The sequence below is a fragment of the Cyanistes caeruleus genome, chromosome 24, assembly GCF_971803275.1.
Source record: "Cyanistes caeruleus chromosome 24, bCyaCae1.hap1.1, whole genome shotgun sequence".
NCBI classification, from domain to species: Eukaryota; Metazoa; Chordata; class Aves; order Passeriformes; family Paridae; genus Cyanistes; species Cyanistes caeruleus.
Genome location: NC_141724.1, coordinates 4,769,704 through 4,786,743, shown reverse-complemented (window position 1 = coordinate 4,786,743; position 17,040 = coordinate 4,769,704). Strand labels below are relative to the sequence as shown.

At 55.3% G+C, this 17,040-nt stretch overlaps 1 protein-coding gene across 6 annotated transcripts; it reads right to left on the bottom strand.

The window, feature by feature from the left end:
- Positions 1-243: 243 nt before the first annotated feature.
- Positions 244-7,475, bottom strand: ALX3 (ALX homeobox 3). Of its 6 annotated transcripts, XM_086862293.1 has the most exons (5): positions 7,229-7,475; positions 4,784-4,786; positions 3,555-3,847; positions 2,484-2,546; positions 244-1,891 (listed from the first exon to the last, which is right to left on the bottom strand). In XM_086862293.1, exons 1-5 carry the CDS (start codon positions 7,473-7,475, stop codon positions 1,586-1,588), a joined length of 912 nt encoding a protein of 303 aa, XP_086718419.1. In that variant the 3' UTR covers positions 244-1,585. The 6 variants fall into 6 exon arrangements, with proteins under 6 accessions (XP_086718419.1, XP_086718423.1, XP_086718424.1 ...); XM_086862297.1 differs by lacking the exon at positions 7,229-7,475 and having other exon boundaries at positions 4,759-6,081; XM_086862298.1 differs by lacking the exon at positions 7,229-7,475 and having other exon boundaries at positions 4,762-6,081.
- Between the last annotated feature and the right edge of the window lie 9,565 nt (positions 7,476-17,040).

Genomic DNA, 17,040 nt, shown 5'->3' with positions numbered 1-17,040 from the left:
TGAGCTGGCTCCGTCTGGAGGCGCAGTGTTGCACCCTGACATCGTGGGCAGCACAGAGCCAGGGGCTGTGTGTGCCTCCTGGAGAGCTGCACGTGTCCCCAAGGTCCCCTGGCACCCACCTGAGCGCCTCCAGCACCATCCTGCCCCCCAAATGTCATTCCCAGTGCCAGGACAGGCCTGAGGAGCCTGCTGGGAATCTCCATCCCCAGCCCCCCTGGCTTTGTAGGGCTGCTGGAGCCATAATTAACTTATGAAAAATGTGGTTTATTGTTTAGAAATGAATAACAAAATCCCCACCGGTGGGAGGGGGTGTGAGGTGTCCTGGGTGGGGGTGGGCAGCCCTGGGCTGCCTCCTGTGGCACCCACTGTGGCCAGTGGTGCCAGGGCTTGGCTGAAAACCCGCTGGGGCTGGAACAGCAGGTTTGGTACCTCCCCGAGGGGATGCTGGTGCCCCACAGGGGTGTCCCCCCCATCAGGATGTGGGAGCTGGGGCAGGGGGGCATTACAGATTTTCAGGGGGTGGGTTTGGCCAGCATCTCTTGGTGCTGGGGTGAGCAGGGTCGTTCCTGGCTTCATTTTGTGTTGTTTCCCTGCAGTGGGAGAGGTCACAGTGGATGAAGTGGGGAGGGGACAGGATGCACCGGCCCTTGTGGGGACTCGGGGAGCCCCTCTGGGAACCCCCAGAGCTGATGAGCACCTCAGATACAATGGGGTGTCCCCCTCCCCCAAGACTGGCCATGTAGGCACCACCAGTAACGTGCAGAGCCCCCCAAAATCGAGCAGCTGTGCCCCCAGCAGCCCAGCTGGAGCTCCTGGGAGGGTTCCCTCCTGCTGGGCTTAAAACACCTTCCCGAGGGGTAACGGGGTGACCCCCCCAGGCAAACAACCTTTCATTTGGGATGCTTTATCCTGGTAGCCCCGTCCTCATGGCTTTATTGCCCATCCCAGGGGGCTGCAGGAGCTGTGCCAGGGCCTGATTTCCCCTCCCAGAACGAGCTGTGATGCTCTGGGGGGGCTTTGGGGCTCCTTGGCCCTGCCCCCAGTAACCCCCAAGCACCAGCAGCCGTCCCAGTCACTCTTCCCAGTATGGGACTGGGAGAGGAAGAGCCCAATTCCTGGCATTGCTGGTTGAGCTGGGCAGGGGGTGAGCGGCCAAATTTCAGCTGGGGAGGGGAGAATTGTGCCCAAAACTCCCGTGTCCTGGTGCTCCCCCAGCCACACCCGCGGCTGGCAGTGCCTGGGTGGGGGGAACACACGAGGGGTGAGGAAAGCATCGGGAATCTCCATCAAAGCCCAGTCCCTGGAGGCGCTGGGAGGGCTGGAGTATTTTGGGGAGCCATTTCTGGGGTCCCGAGCTGCCAGTGCCAGCCCCGCTGGGGCAGCCTGGATTTGGGGGCGCCTCTTTTTGCTCCCCACAGCCCCCCTTTGGTCCCCTCAGCGGGGGCGGAGGGACAACACCATGGTGGTGGATGTGGGGAAGCTCGGGGTGTGCAGAGAAGGGGGGAAGGTGACCCCCAGCACCCTGGCCCGGGGAGGGGGGTACGCTCCGGGGGGATGAGGGCTCCGTGTCCATCCCGCGGGGGGATCATGTGGCCCAATTCAGGAGGCTCCCGGCCCCTTCTTTGCTCTTCATCCTCAGTGGCATCAGGCTGGGTGCTTTGTAGTCGTGCTGGGGGGGCGGCTCGAAGGGGTGGGGGGCCAGGCCCGGCGGGGGCAGCCCGTGCAGGGGGTAGAGGCTGTTGATGCCGGGGTGGGGGCCCGGGGAAGCAGCAATGCCCACGAAGCCGTTGCTGGGAGCAGGGGGGTACGGGGACATGCAGGGTGACGGGATGGTCTCGGGGGGCAGCAGCCCCGGGGGGCTCCCAGGGCTCGGCCACAGGTTGTTCTGCAGCTGAAATAACAAAAACCACAAAGTGAGGGTGAGGACATCACGCCCCGCTTAGTTTCCTCCCCTTCTGCCTTAGATCCCGCTCCCCCACTTCAGGATTCCTCTTATCCCACCTATGATCCCTCTCAGCCCTGCTGGATCCCTCTCGTCCTTCCTCAGCTCCTCCTCATCCTCCCTTCCGATCCCCTCCACCCACAGGCTGCAAAGGGAGCGATGCCTTTGCTCCGTTTTCTGCCTTTGGGAGGGGTGGATTCCTGCTTGAAATATCCCCCCCGGGAGAGTTTGGCTTCAGGGATGGGCCTGAAGCTGAGTTTTAAATTATTTTTATGCTTTTCAGTATTGGGGGGGAGAAGAAGCGCAGCTGGATGAGAGAGAGCTAAAGGGGGCCTTCAGGAGGAACACCCCAAAACCTTCCCCGAGGGCGTGTTCCCTTGGGAAGTGGAGAGGGACACAAAGCGGATTCTTCCTGCGTGTGGCAAAATGTGACCCTCCCTCCTGCCTATCCCTAGGGGCAGGAATGGGTGATGGGGGGCCCCGCAGGTGCGGTGGGACAGGACCCCTCCCCTGGCAGAGAGGGGCTGCAGCCGTCTCTCACCTCCTGGATTTTCCCGTAGCGTTCCCGTTTCCTCCACTTGGCCCGGCGGTTCTGGAACCAAACCTGGATGGAGGAGGGGGCTGAGCTGCGGGGACCCCTCCCCTGCAGTGCAGCCCCCTGCAGCAGCCCCAGGGGCCGAGCAGAGGAGGCTGCTCTGTGCTCAGCCTTGGAGCCCTGGCCTTTACCAGCAGCAGGAATATCTCATCCCGCACCAAAAACGATCCATCCTGCTCCGTGCACGATCCCTTCCCTTCCCTGGAGCTTCTGGGACTTGTTTATCCCAGATTTTGCTGCAGAACGAGGCTTTTTGGGTGCAGATATCCCAGCTGCACATCCCCTGGGTGCTGGGGCGGGGGCAGCTCCAGCAGCCCCTCCCGGAGAGGAGGCTGCACTACCGGGATACTCGGCTTGCATCTCTCCGGGGCTCCGGGTGCTTTCATCTCAGCCCACCCCAAATCTGGGTTCGCAGGCTCCGGTGGCTGCAGCTCGGGGGACCTTCCCTGCCTGTGCCTTGTCCCCATTCCTGCTCCTGGGGATGGCAGCTCCCAGCGGGCGCTCCCTGCTCGCTTCCTCACCCTCCACCTTCATTTCCTCCCTGCTGGGAGCCGCGAAGCGCACGGGGACACCTCTGGAAGCAGCTCCGTGCAAGCGCCATGAGCAGGGAGCAGGGGAGCGAGGATCGGTCTCATCCTGCCCCACGCCCCGGGATGTGCCGGGGTTGCTCCCCTGGGCCGGCAGCCGGAGGAGCTGAGCTGGGGAGGGTGGCTGGGAACGATGGATGCACGGTGCTCGCCCTTAGGGCGTTCTGAGGGGGGTGATTGGCGCTGACCTCACAAATTTTGGCTCTTCCCACCCTTTGGGTGCTTGTTCAGGGGGGAATGCAGAGGGTTCAGAGGCAACCGACAGCCCCACCACAGCAGTGGGTGCAGAGGGCACACCTCAGGTTTTCCATCTGGGATTTAGCATATTCACGGGAAAACCAGCATCTGTCTCAGCATCCCTCGCAGAGAGCGGAATGTCCCCTCCTGGAGACCCCCCGGGTGCCCGTGCCCACCCCTCCGTGCCCATTACCTGCACCCTGGCTTCGGTCAGCTCCGTGCGCAGCGCCAGCTGCTCCCGGGCGTACACATCGGGATAATGCGTCTTCTGGAAAACCTTCTCCAGCTCCTCCAGCTGGAACGTGCTGAAGGTGGTCCTGTTCCTCCGCTTCTTGCTCTTGCCCAGGGGCTCGGGGAGCTCGGGGATCCCGTGGTCCCGGAGGCTGCCCAGGGGTGCCGCCAGTGGGCACCCCAAGTCCTCCGGGGCTTTCGGGGGCACCCTGCAGGCTGCGGGAATCGCCGGGAAGCCTTTGCAGCCCTTCTCACCTGCCGGGGGAGAGGCACAACACCAGGGGGTGTTAACAGCTCCAAGGAAAGGCAGAACTGCCCGTGCCACAGCCCTGGCATCCCATCCCATCCCTCATCCCATCCCTCATCCCATCCCTCATCCCATCCCTCATCCCATCCCTCATCCCATCCCATCCCATATCCCATCCCATCCCATCTCTCATCCCTCATCCCATCCCTCATCCCTCATCCCATCCCTCATCCCATCCCTCATCCCATCCCTCATCCCATCCCTCATCCCATCCCTCATCCCATCCCTCATCCCATCCCTCATCCCATCCCATCCCATCTCTCATCCCATCCCATCTCTCATCCCTCATCCCATCCCTCATCCCATCCCTCATCCCATCCCATCCCTCATTCCATCCCATCCCATCCCTCATTCCATCCCATCCCATCCCTCATCCCATCCCATCCCTCATCCCATCCCATCCCTCATCCCTCATCCCTCATCCCATCCCATCCCATCCCGGGGGATGCCGAGGTACTGCCCCAGCGGGAAGGGCTCAGCATGGACACGCAGCAGGGCAAATCCAGCCCTGAGGAGAGCAAAATCCCTGCTCACTGCGGGAGCTGCGGGCAGGGAAAGCTTCTGGAGGGTGGGGAAAGCCTGGCTGGAGCAGCGGGGGCTCCGGGGGGACAGAGGAGGTGGGCAGAGGGGGTTTTTGCAGAGTTTTGCTCCTCTCTCCTCATCCCTCTCCTCCCACTCCCTCCCCCCCCGGCTCAGAGCCCAGAACAGAGCCACAGAGCCCACCAGTGACCCCCAAAGCACCCCGGCTCTGAGCCAGATCCAGCCCCCTGCACCCCAGATAGTTGATGGGGAGCTCTGAGCCAGCATTTGCCTGGAGCTGCAGCTCCCAGGAAAACACTTGGAAAGGAGTGAAAAATACCACTCTGCTTCTTTTGCTGAAGAACTCCCTCACCCTCCTCTGGGACCAGAGCAAGAAATCTGGGGGTTCCCCCTTCCCTTCGCATCGCTGGGGTGGATGATGGAAAGGGATCAAGGAGGAAAATCCCTGCCACACATTTTGGGGGCCACCTCTGTATCCCGGGGCGTTGTTTGTCCCTACATGGGGCCACACAGAGCTTCGGCAGCTCCAAATGACTCCGGGTGCTCTTGGGACCCGCATGGGCTGAGCCAGGGAAAGGAGAAGTGAGCGGGGAATTAGCGGATGGGGAGGGGTCCCTTGGGGTCCCCCATCTGCTGAGGGGACAACCTAAAAATGCTGGGTTTGCCCTGATGCCGGCCCAGTGCCAGCTGCAGAGATTCGGGGTTTCTGCAGGTGGGCACCGCTGGCTCCCTCGGAGGGGCAGGAGGGGGAAATGCCTCCTTTGGGATGGATCTTCCTCCCCAGCACAGGGGGAAATGGGGTCCCCATCCCTGCAGACCCACCCGGGGCTCCGCACCCCCCAAACCAGCCCCCACCACGGCCTCTTCCGGCCTTTCGGTTTTGATTTTTGGTTGTTTTCTAATTAAGGCAATTTGGGGGCTATGGAGCCGCCAAGCCCAGATCCAGCTGCTTTGAGTTAATGAGAAATTGTAATTTGGGGGGATTGCTCCTCGTCCCTCTCAGTGCCGACCTGTCTGGTCATGGATAAAGGCAAAGGAATGAGGCCAAATTGTCGTTTCCTCCCTGCTTTGGCCTCCAAAGGGCTCAGCTGCTGGGCCAGAGGATTTTAATGATTCAAAACCAAATCTTATCAAAGAGCAGACCCAAATATAACCAAAATTAAGGGGAAAAATGATCAAAATAAAATCCTGCTGCATAAAGCATCGAGTTTGGGTTTTTTCCCCCCTTTTTTCAAGGGCAACGCGGAGCATTTCCGAGTGACCCGCGGGTTTTGGCGTTGGAGACAATAAATAAATATCCAGAAAGAAGGAAAAGGCAGGAAGGAGCGGGATACAGGCACGTAGCTAAATAAACACAGCACAGGGGGACAAAGGGAAGATACAGATATTTTTCTCCCACTCCTTCCTAAACTGACACCCCCCAAAAGATTTGGCGGCGCTGGGGAAGGCGGCAGCTGGGAAACAGCTGTACAATTCCTGGGATAATGGGGAGGGGAAGGAACTCAAAGAACCATTAGTGAAGGGATGGGGGCATGGAAAGGACTCCCAGGAACCGGGGGAAACACCCGTGGAACGGCAGCATCCCCCCGCCGCAGCGGGAACAGGTAAGAGCCGTGCGGGGACCCTCCCGGTGCTCCCTGACGGGTTTCCCGCAGTTCCCGGAGCTTTTTGTACCTGTTCCCCGAGGCGGCTTTGCCGGGTCCCACCTGGTTCCCATCGCCCCCTCGGCGCTGCCTTTTGCTTCTTATATTAAAGCAGAAGTGGGGCAATAATATTAAATGGAAAGTGGGAGTCCCGGAGGAGCTCCCGACGGGCCGGGCTGGGAAAGCGCAAAGGAACGGCGGGAGAGCCCCGGGAACGAGCCCGGGACATCCGGGCCAAGGGGAACCGGCTGCTCTGGAGAGCCGGGCACCGGGCACCGGGGAGCGCCGGGCACTGGGCACCGGGGAGCTCCGGGCACCGGGGAGCTCCGGGCACCGGGCACCAGGGAGCACCGGGCACCGGGGAGCGCCGGGCACCGGGCACCGGGGAGCGCCGGGCACCGGGGAGCGCCGGGCACCGGGCACCGGGGAGCACCGGGCACCGGGCACCGGGGAGCGCCGGGCACCGGGGAGCGCCGGGCACCGGGCACCGGGGAGCACCGGGCACCGGGCACCGGGGAGCGCCGGGCACCGGGGAGCACCGGGCACCGGGCACCGGGGAGCACCGGGCACCGGGGAGCGCTGCCAGCCCCGCAGCCCCCCCAGGTCCCGGAGCCCCCCGCCCGTCCCTGCAGCCGCTCCGCGGTTGCTGCCGCCGGCCCTGCCCGCTGGGGTCCGGGGAGCGGAGTCGGCGGCCGGACGCGACTTTCCAGCCCCCTGCGGCCGTTCTCCATCCCCAGGAACGGGACCCGCCGCTCCCCACCCCGGGCCGCTCCCCGCCGTCGCGGCAGCGGGGCCGGGTCTCTCCCGCCGCCTTTTCTCCCTCTTCCCCCCTTGTTTCTGGAGAACGGGAACCGTCCCGGAGACCCCGCTCTCTGTCGCGACACGAGCGACGCTCGGCAGCAGCGGCTCCGGCTCCCGTCGGGGGACGCCCCGGTGGTCCCCGACGGGGCCATATCGCGACATTAACCACCTCGGAGAAGCCCCGGAGAGCGTCGGCGAAGCGACGCTCTTGGAGGGGTCGGGGCTGGGGCTCGGGGCAGAGCCCGAGGCCGCGGGCGGGGGACAGAGATGGGGGAAGAGAAGGAGAAGGGACCGGGAGGGGTCGGCGGCCCCGGCCCCCCCATCCACCCGCAGCTCCCCTGGTACCTGCAGCCCCGGCCGGGTACGGGGGCTTCCCATGCACGGCCGCGGCGGGGGGGCCCGGGCTGGCGACCCCCAGGTACCGGGGCTGTGCCCGCAGCGGCGGGCAGCGGCCGGGGCGGGGGCTGAGCGGTGCCGGCCGCCGCTGGGGCCCCGCTGGACCGAGGGCGAAGGCGGTGGGAGGCCGGGGGAGCCCCGGGGGACCCCCGGCCCGGCGAGGCGGGGGGAAGGCCGGGCAGCCCGGTGTGTCCATGGCGCAGGTTGGAGGGCACGGGGAAGGTCCGCGGGAGCGGATTTTGTGCGGGGGACCGGGAGGAGGGGGACGGGGGGGGCGATGGGGAGGGAGGGATCGGCCCGCAGCCCCCCCAGCCCCCACACCCCCAGCCGCCCCCCCAGGCCACCGCCAGTCACGTGCGTCCTCCCAGCCACTTGGTTAACCCTCTAATCCCAAATCCTGCCCCGCCGGGGACACTTTCCCGAGTGGGTCAGACCCTCCATCCTCAGGGCAGGGGCCGCAGGGGGAGCCGTGCTCCCCCCTCCCCGCGCTCCCAGCGTCTCCCAGCTACAGGAAATGCCCAGGGCATTTCTTTGATTTCAAACTTCATCCCCCACTGCTGGTAGCAGCAAGAAATACCAGGCAGGGGAGAAACTTCCATTTTCCGGCACTTTCTGGGTTTATTTCCCCTTCACAAGCCCTACAGGGTCCATCTGTAGCCTTTCCCTCCCCAAAGGCAGGGCTGAGGCCTGGGACACGTTGTTTCGGTGACCCTGGGGATGCAGGGATGACCCCAGGACGTGGAACAGGGTCCCGCAGTGTCCCTGGAGCAGGCGCTGCTCGCTCCCCGCACCAGGGGATCCCATCCCGCTCCCCCTGAGTCCCTCTTGATGCTTCCACACCCCAGGATTAGGATCCCCTCATCCCAGCATCCCGAGTCTGGCTCTGGCATCAGGCACTGCTGTGGAACTGAGTGGATCAGAGCTTGCCTGCACTTCTTCATTCTCCTTTTTTTTCCCCCTGCATTTTTCTCCTCTTCTCCCCAGGGCTGGGGGTTTGGCTTGGCTGGGGGAGGATTCAGCTTTGGGGGTGTTTGTGTGCAAAATGAGGGGAAAGATCTGGAATTCAAAGGCTTGGAGAAGGAGCTAAATAAGGGGCTTGGAGAACTAAGTGGAAATCTGGGCTGAGGGGTGAAGTTTTACCCCTCCATTTGCTGTTTTCCCCTGTGCACAACACCTTGAGTTCATTCTTGGGCATCACTTCTTGCTCCAGGTCTATAAAAACATCACCTGCAGGGGTGGGGGTTGTGGGGAGGGGATGATCTGCATGTGAGCAGTGAGAAGGTGAAGAGGAACCTGGCAGATCCCAGATGTGTGATGTTAGACAGCACAACAAGGGGATAACACCGACCATAAATAACATTATTGCTTTTATTGGTGCCGGGGCAGAACTTTGTTATCCAGGCACACTGAAAATCTGGAATCACAAGAAAATCTCCTTTCAAAGAGTTTGTGATATAAATATGTCACCTCTGTGTCTTGGCTGCAGGAGTGATGGATTTGTGCTGTAAATCAGGGCTGGCTTTTCCAGCCCCTGCTCAGGGAAACTGCATTTGTGAGAAAATTCTGGGTTGTGATCCTGGGCTCAAAATTAATCTTTCAGAGTCCTGTGGGGGGCTGGCTCTGCACAGAGGGGTCTGAGGGTGCAATTCCCCATCCCTGCCCATCCTTTTAATGCCCACAGTGCTCCCTGTGCATCCCTCAGCCTTCCCTGATTCTTTCCCTTTGTAGCAGCTGGAACTGCCGGGATTTTCCCTGTTTGACTGTCCACAGCTCCTGGGGTGCTGTAAATTATGGCTAAATAGGGACTGGGAGGCCTCTGGCTCACAACAGGTCATTAAATATTATTAAACATAACATAACTCCTGGAAAGGATTATGAGTTTTAAGGTTGCTCTCCCAGTTTTACTGCTGGGATTTGAAGGAATTGAATAGCAGAGGGATGAGTCCATCCACGCGTGCCAGGGCACACAGCTTTAGGATCTGCTGCTTTTCCAGGCTGGAGAGATTGCTGGGACCCTCCTGGAGAGGTCTTGGGCAGGTGGGATTTGGGATGTTTGGAGCTGAAGGCAGCATGAGGTTTGTGAGGTTTTTGGGGGATTTGTGTTGGTTCCTGGAGCTGCTGAGGAATTTGGTTCCTCCAGTGGGCAGGGATAAGGACCAGGACCTCCAGGATCCCCTTCTGAACCTGCCACCAAGCCTCTGCCCTGTTCTTTGTGTGTGTAGAGCCAGAGCAGGGTGCCTGGCTCTCCTGGATTTGGGAATGTATGTGTTGGGTGCTTTGGGATCAGGGAAAAGGTTGGGAAGAGGCTGCCCCTTCCTGGGGCACCATGGGCAGGCACCAGTGTGGGACTGACTGCGGTGGGGAAGTCCCTGTGGTGCTCCTGACGCTCGCTGGGGTTCATTTTCCATGGATCAGCTCATTTTTGGGCAAAGAATGATCCCACCAACTTGAAAAGCTTCCAGGAGAAACTTCTCACAACGTCAGTGTCCGACTCCATCCCCGTAAGGGAAAGAGCTGCTCTTGGGTTGAAATGACCTTTTGTGGCTCAGTTTTAATTGGATCTTCCATCGAATGAGCCTCACCACAGAGCCACCGAGGGTGGCAGGGGGACTCTGATGGGATCCTCTGGTTTTGCTTCGTCTCCTGCTTGCTGGGAGGAGTTTTTTTTCCTTCCTCTTCGCATCCCGTTTGCTTTCTGTCCATCTCCAGCAGCCCCAGGGAGCTGCCTGCCCTCCCCTGGGAGCGCGGGATGTCGCAGGAGAGCCCTGCAGGGGGCCGGGAGGGTTTGTGGTTTGTCGGAACATCCCTTCACAGCCAAGACTTCGCAGCCTTACCCAGAGCCTTGGGAATGCTGGTGGGGGATGGAGCAGTGCCTGGTGCACAGGGAATGCCCTTCCCCTTCCCCAGGGTCACATTTCCCCTCCCAGCTGAGGGTCAGGCGGTAGATGAGGACCAGCAGCCGACATCCCAGCCCAGCTTTTCCTCGAGGGCACTTGGGTTTTATTATTTTGGCAGTTTGGGAAGAAAGTTTATTATTTTGGCAGTTTGGAAACTTTGGGAAGAAGGCCCATTCCTTTTTCCCAGGAGGAAAAGTGATGGATTCCTCTGGAGAGCAGGGAGGCAGCTCAGCTCAGCGTGGTGTGGCACAGGAGCTTCAGGGTCATGGCAGAAGGGACAGTCTGGGGACAACTGTCCCAAGGGTGATGAGGCACTGAGGGCTCCTCCTGCCTGCAGCATTCCCAGCTCTGTTGGGTGTTTCCTGACCAAGCTTGGAGCAGGGCTTGATCTCCAGCTCTGCTGCTCCTCTCAATCCCAGGCAAAAAATTCCAGATTCCTCTCAGCCTGGGGAAGCACCATGTGTGGGCAAAAGGCTCTGGAACAGCAAAACAAAGGCAATTCCCTGTGTCCTTCGGGGGATGAGCATTTTGGGGATGCCCGAGGGGTCCTTCCCTTGCCCGAGGAAGATGTGGGATTCAGCCAGGATTCAGCGGCCACACTCCCACTCTTCTGCTGTTCCAAGCCTGGAACACTGCTCCAGGACCTTCCCCTGCTCCTGAGGGGAATCCATCCCCAGGGGGATCCATTCCCAAGGAGATCCATCCCCAGGGGGATCCATTCCAAGGAGATCCATCCCCAAGGAGATCCATCCCCAAGGAGATCCATCCCCAAGGAGATCCATCCCCAAGGAGATCCACCCCAAGGAGATCCATCCCCAAGGAGATCCATCCCCAAGGAGATCCATCCCCAGGGAGATCCATCCCAAGGAGATCCATTCCCAGGGGATCCCTGGGGGCTGCACCCTCCGGGGCCGGTGGGATCCTCAGCTTTGCCCCTCCCTGTCCCAGGGACCCCCATCCCGGCCCAGGAGGGAATCCCTGCCATTCCCTGGGTTTGGTTTTCCCTGAGCTGCCGCCCCATCCTGGCTCTTTGTCCATCTGCACATCCCTCTCCACTCCAGACATCCCCAAACCCCTCGGGTTCCTCACCCGAGCTCTCCGCAGAGCTTCACCCCAGGCTGGATTCGCGGCAGGAATGTGCATTGTGCTGGCTGGGAAACGGCTCCATCCCCCCGGGAAATAATCAAGGCATTTTTATATATATTTTATATATATAGAGAGAGAAATAAAATCCCTTGCTGGTCCCAGCTCTGCTTTGTGTGAGGGAGTGGGAGCTGGAACCATCGGGATCCCAGACCGGGGCTGGATTTGTTGTTTTCCAAGGCTCAGGGAACGATCCTGACTCCAGATCTCACAAAAGCCAAACACAAATATCCACCCACGTGCAATCCCAGTGCCCCGGGTCACACACGTGTTTTACAGGCATGTGAATACATTTAGAGATTTTAATTAGATTTAAATTAAACATTTAGATTTAAATTCGATATTTAGATTTAAATTCGATATTTAGATTTAAATTCGATATTAATACTAAAAAAGACATTAATACAACATATTAATATTAGCTATAAATAGTCTATATTTGATACAGATCTGTGTGGATTACATTTTATTATAGATACCACATATTAATATAAATACCAGTTTATGTTGCATTAATTTTAAAATATTAATTATGGAATATTTTTATTCTGTATATTTTGTAGTATTTTTCTGTCCCAGGAAACATTTAAGGCCAGGCTAGGCAGGGCTCAGAGCAAGCTGGGATAGTGCAGGGGGGTAGAGGGAGATGAGCTTTAAACCATTCCATGATTCTGTAATTCTGAAATCCTATATTAATACATGAATATTTATACAGATTAATATTTAAATATTAATTAATATTTATAGAAATATACATATTTATTTTTTATATATAGCATATTTTATAGTTATTATATATTCTGATATATTTATAGTTATAAATATATTCTGATATATTCCCAAAGAAGTTAATCCTATGCAAATATAATCATAATTTTGCCCAAAAAATAATATATTTGCATGTCAGCTCATATTAGCAGCACACAGACACTAAAATCATGGAATTTCGTGTCTGGATGACAGGAAAATGAGGATGAGCATGTGGAAATCACATGGAAATAACTGCAGGGACCCCAAATTTGTAGAAATGCATTATGATTCTGCAGTTTTACGTACGAAGCTGCAGCAGGGAGCGATAACAGACGGACACTCAGCACTGGCAAGGAGGGAACTTTTCCAGGAAAAGAACGAATTTCTTAAAAATTCAATTTTTAGCAATTTTCCTTTGTCGTTTTCCGCGTTGTTGGAACTTCTCTGTTCCCGTTGCGGTGCCGGAGCTGCATCTGGAGCAAAGTTTGGTGTCAAATCGTGCCCGAAATTATCAACAACAATCGAGGAATCCAATCCCGAGAAAACAAACGGAGGGACGGGATCCACCCGAGCTCGGCGCTTTCGTTTCCTGCTGCATTTCGAGGAGTTCTCCTTTGATTTCCAAGGACTTTTCCTTTGCTTTTCAAGGAGGAAGATTAGGAGGAAATAAAAGAAAAGATAATAAAAATGAAGGTTATTTTATTAAAATAATAACATATTGGTATAAGGAAATAAAATATTAAAATTAATTAAAATTCATTTTAAATTAAAATTAATATTAAAATTCATTTTAAATTAAAATTAATATTAAAATTAATTAAAATAAAAATAAATAAAATAAATAAAATAATTAAAATCATAAAAATTATTAAAATAATATCAATAATAACAATTATAACAATAATATCAATAATAACAATAATAAAAATAATGTCAGTAATAACAATAATAATAACAATAATAAAATATACATTAAATATAAAATGTTATATTAAAATTATCATTATTTTAGCCCGATTCAAACCGATTTTTGTTTTTTGCTGCTGCTGGATAAAATTCTAAGTTTTTATAAATTAATGCAGTGGCCTTTTGAGGAATAATGCAGGAATAAATCACTTTAAACCCCTTGGGCTGCTTTAAAAGAGGATCCTTCTCCCTCCTCGCAGTGAGAGAATTCCAGCCCTGGGTAATTTGGGCCCATAAACTCAATTTTACACCGGGAGGCAGAGGGGGCTCCGTGGATCCCTTCTCGCTGGATTTTGCCTTTAATAAGGAAAGATTTGTGTTTTATCCCGGTGGGGAATTTCCAGGCTGCTTTGGGAATTATTTCAGGATGGCAGGTTCACGCTTGTTTTCCTTCCAGCTGCTCCAAAAATATATATATTATATATAAAAAAAGGGTGGAAGTGAAGCCTGGAAGCGGCAGAGAGCCGAGCCGGCAGTGGGTGGGATTCAGGAGAGATGCTGGGCTGGGAGAGGGTTGATACCATTAATCCCAGTAAAAACTGGGGAACTGGGAGCAAAATTGTTCTTTAGACTCCCAAAAACCCGATAGTGCTCGGAAAATCAGGAAATCAGCGAAGGATGAAAGGGAATTTATTCCATCTATGATTGAAGGGAATTCATTGCAATATTTGTATGGCTGGGAAGGGGTAGGATTTGAAAACTTTTGAGTTTTTAATTTTAATCTGTTAAGAGTTGTAAGTCTCAAATAAGTGGGATCACTTTGGATTTAAGAGCTACAGAACCAGGAGCAGGATCCGGCCCCTGGATTAACACGGCAGCTGGAGAAATGGGTGGAAATCAGAGTAATTTGGGTGTTAGGTGGATTTATGCTTCCTATAGGATGTGCAACAGCCTGGCTTGGGGGAATTAATTCCCGGGGAGTCGGGGGGAATTTATCCCCTGAGGGAATTAAATTAATTTATTCCCATCATTAGTGCAGGGCTGGGCTGAGCCTCTCGCTCTGGGCTCCATTATTCCAGGTTTCCATGTGATTACCCCGGGCAGAGTTTGAGTTTTATCTGGAAAATGGCTGGAAAATGATGGAAATGGGAAAAAAAGCAAAAGGGAGGTGATGATTTGGGAGGGCTGGGGGAAATTCAGCTCCTGGCTGTGCAGTGCAAAGGGACAGAAACAATCCTGTGATGCCAGGAGGGATCGGGAATAAATCCGAGCCGTTCCAGAAATCAACTCCACGTCTGGCTCCGGCTTCCCCTGCTCGTTTGGGATCCGTGGAGCCGGGATTTCAGCACCCCCTGATTCCCACCCCTGGGGGAGCAGGACCTTCACCGTGCCTGGGGATGTTCCAGGACGATTCCCCCACCCCGAGGGTTCATTTTCCCCCAGAGCTGTGCCGGGAATCGCTCCGGTGAGGGCCCCCATCCCAACCCAGCTGCCACCAAGGAAAAGCCCAATTCCCCCTGAGATTTAAAAGCAGAGCCAGACAAAGCCCTTCCCCTCCCTGGGGGATTGATGGATTTATTCATCCCATTCCCTAATGAGCCACTTCCAGATCCCAGTAAATTATACGCACCGGGACGGATGAAATCTTGCTCCATAAATCAGATCTGAGGCTGCCAAGCTCTGCCTGCATCATTATCCCGGCAAGTTTCGAAGATCCCAGGTATCGCTGCCTCCTTTGCAAATCCCAATAAATCTGGGAGTAATCATTCCTGACAGAGAGGCAGCAAAAGCACCGGAAAACATTTTCTTCCCTTAAAAATGTAAGTGGAAAATTTATTGCACGGAAAGAAAAAGTTTTCTCTGGAAAGGTCTGTAACAAACAGCACCGTGAGGAACTCCCCGGGGCCAAGCCGGTGGGGTGGCATCACCTTGGGATTCCTGGGATAAATTCGTAGCAGCTCCTAAAAATGAAGGAAGATTTTTTTTCTTGGGGTGAAACAAGAGGGAAGAAATAAAGCCGAGTGTCTCCAAGCGTGTCCCGAAAGGACAGTGGAGCCAGCGCTCTGCAGTCTGCTGCCTTCTGGTTTGTGTTTAGCCTTTGGAAAAAAAAAAATTCCCCCCTGCACACCTCCTTTTTCCTAGAGGGAAGATTGATTTTATTAACCGGCCGACACCTGAAAGTAATCGGGATTTTTTTGGTGGCTGGTGGCGGGGGAAGGAGCCGTCCCGGGGCTGTGCAGGGGCAGAGCTGCCTCTTCCCACTGCTCTTGCTTCCAGACAGGGATGGAAAGGAGTGCACACGGATCCTCCATCCTTTCAGGCTGCTTGCTGGGGGGTGCTGGATGTGTCCTCACCCTCACAGCCCCATCATGGAGCCAACACCAGGGGACAAAACGCTCCTCTTTCCATGGGGAAACTGAGGCACATGGCTGCAGGGGTTTCAAATAACCCCCCAGTTCTCCCCTGGCTGTTTTTTTGGTGGATTGGGAATGTTTGGCTGGCTTTACCCCTGGAGGAAACCAGGGAAGGGGAGGTTGACCCCAAGGAACTCCCTTCAAGCATTCCAGGGAGTGTTTCCCCCCTTCCCATGTGCTTCCCACTCCTCCCAGCTTTACATTCTGCTTTCTCCGCAGGCACATCAGGAGCTCTTGTTTTTCCATAACAGGATTGTCCACATCAGGACCTCACGGGACCGGGCTGGTGGTGAGGTCTGTGCCTGTCAGGATGAATGAGAGGCAACAGCACCAAGAGCACCACGGGAGCCGTGCAGAAACCAGATGGGGCTGCCAGGGTTCCTCCTCCTCACTGACTGATCTGCCTCAGATCCCAGCCTGGCTCTGTCAAGGTGGGTGAGGATCAGGAAAGAGCAGGAAGGAGAAAGGAAAGGGGAGATTGAGGTGTCCAACCACTGGATGGATGGATGGATGGATGATGGATGGATGGATGGATGGAGGGAGGATGTATGGATGGATGATGGATGGATGGATGATGGATGGATGGATGGATGGATGATGGATGGATGATGGATGGATGGATGGATGGATGGATGGATGGATGGATGATGGATGGATGGATGATGGATGGATGGATGATGGATGGATGGATGGATGGATGGATGATGGATTGATGGATGGATGATGGATGGATGGATGGATGGAAGGATGGATGGATGGATGGATGGATGATGGGTGGATGATGGATGATGGATGGATGGATGATGGATGGATGATGGATGGATGGATGGATGATGGATGGATGGATGATGGATGATGGATGGATGGATGATGGATGATGGATGGATGGATGATGGATGGATGATGGATGATGGATGATGGATGGATGGATGATGGATGATTGAATGATGGATGGATGATGGATGGATGATGGATGGATGGATGATGGATGATGGATGATGGATGATTGAATGATGGATGGATGGATGATGGATGGATGATGGATGATGGATGGATGGATGGATGGATGGATGGATGGATGGATGATGGATGGATGGATGGATGGATGATGGATGATGGATGGATGGATGATGGATGGATGATGGATGGATGGATGATGGATGGATGATGGATGGATGGATGATGGATGGATGGATGATGGATGGATGATGGATGGATGGATGATGGATGATGGATGGATGATGGATGGATGGATGGATGGATGGATGATGGATGGATGGATGATGGATGGATGATGGATGGATGGATGGATGGATGGATGATTGAATGATGGATGGTTGGATGATGGATGGATGGATGGATGATGGATGGATGGATGATGGATGATGGATGGTCGGATGATGGATGGATGATGATGGATGATGGATGGATGGATGGATGGATGGATGGATGATGGATGATGGATGGATGATGGATGATGGATGGATGGATGGATGGATGGATGATGGATGATGGATGGTCGGATGATGGATGGATGATGATGGATGATGGATGGTTGGATCATGGATGGATGGATGGATGGATGGATGGATGGATGGAAAGAAGAGGATGAATCACAGAATCACCGGGTTGGACTAGACCTTCAAGATCA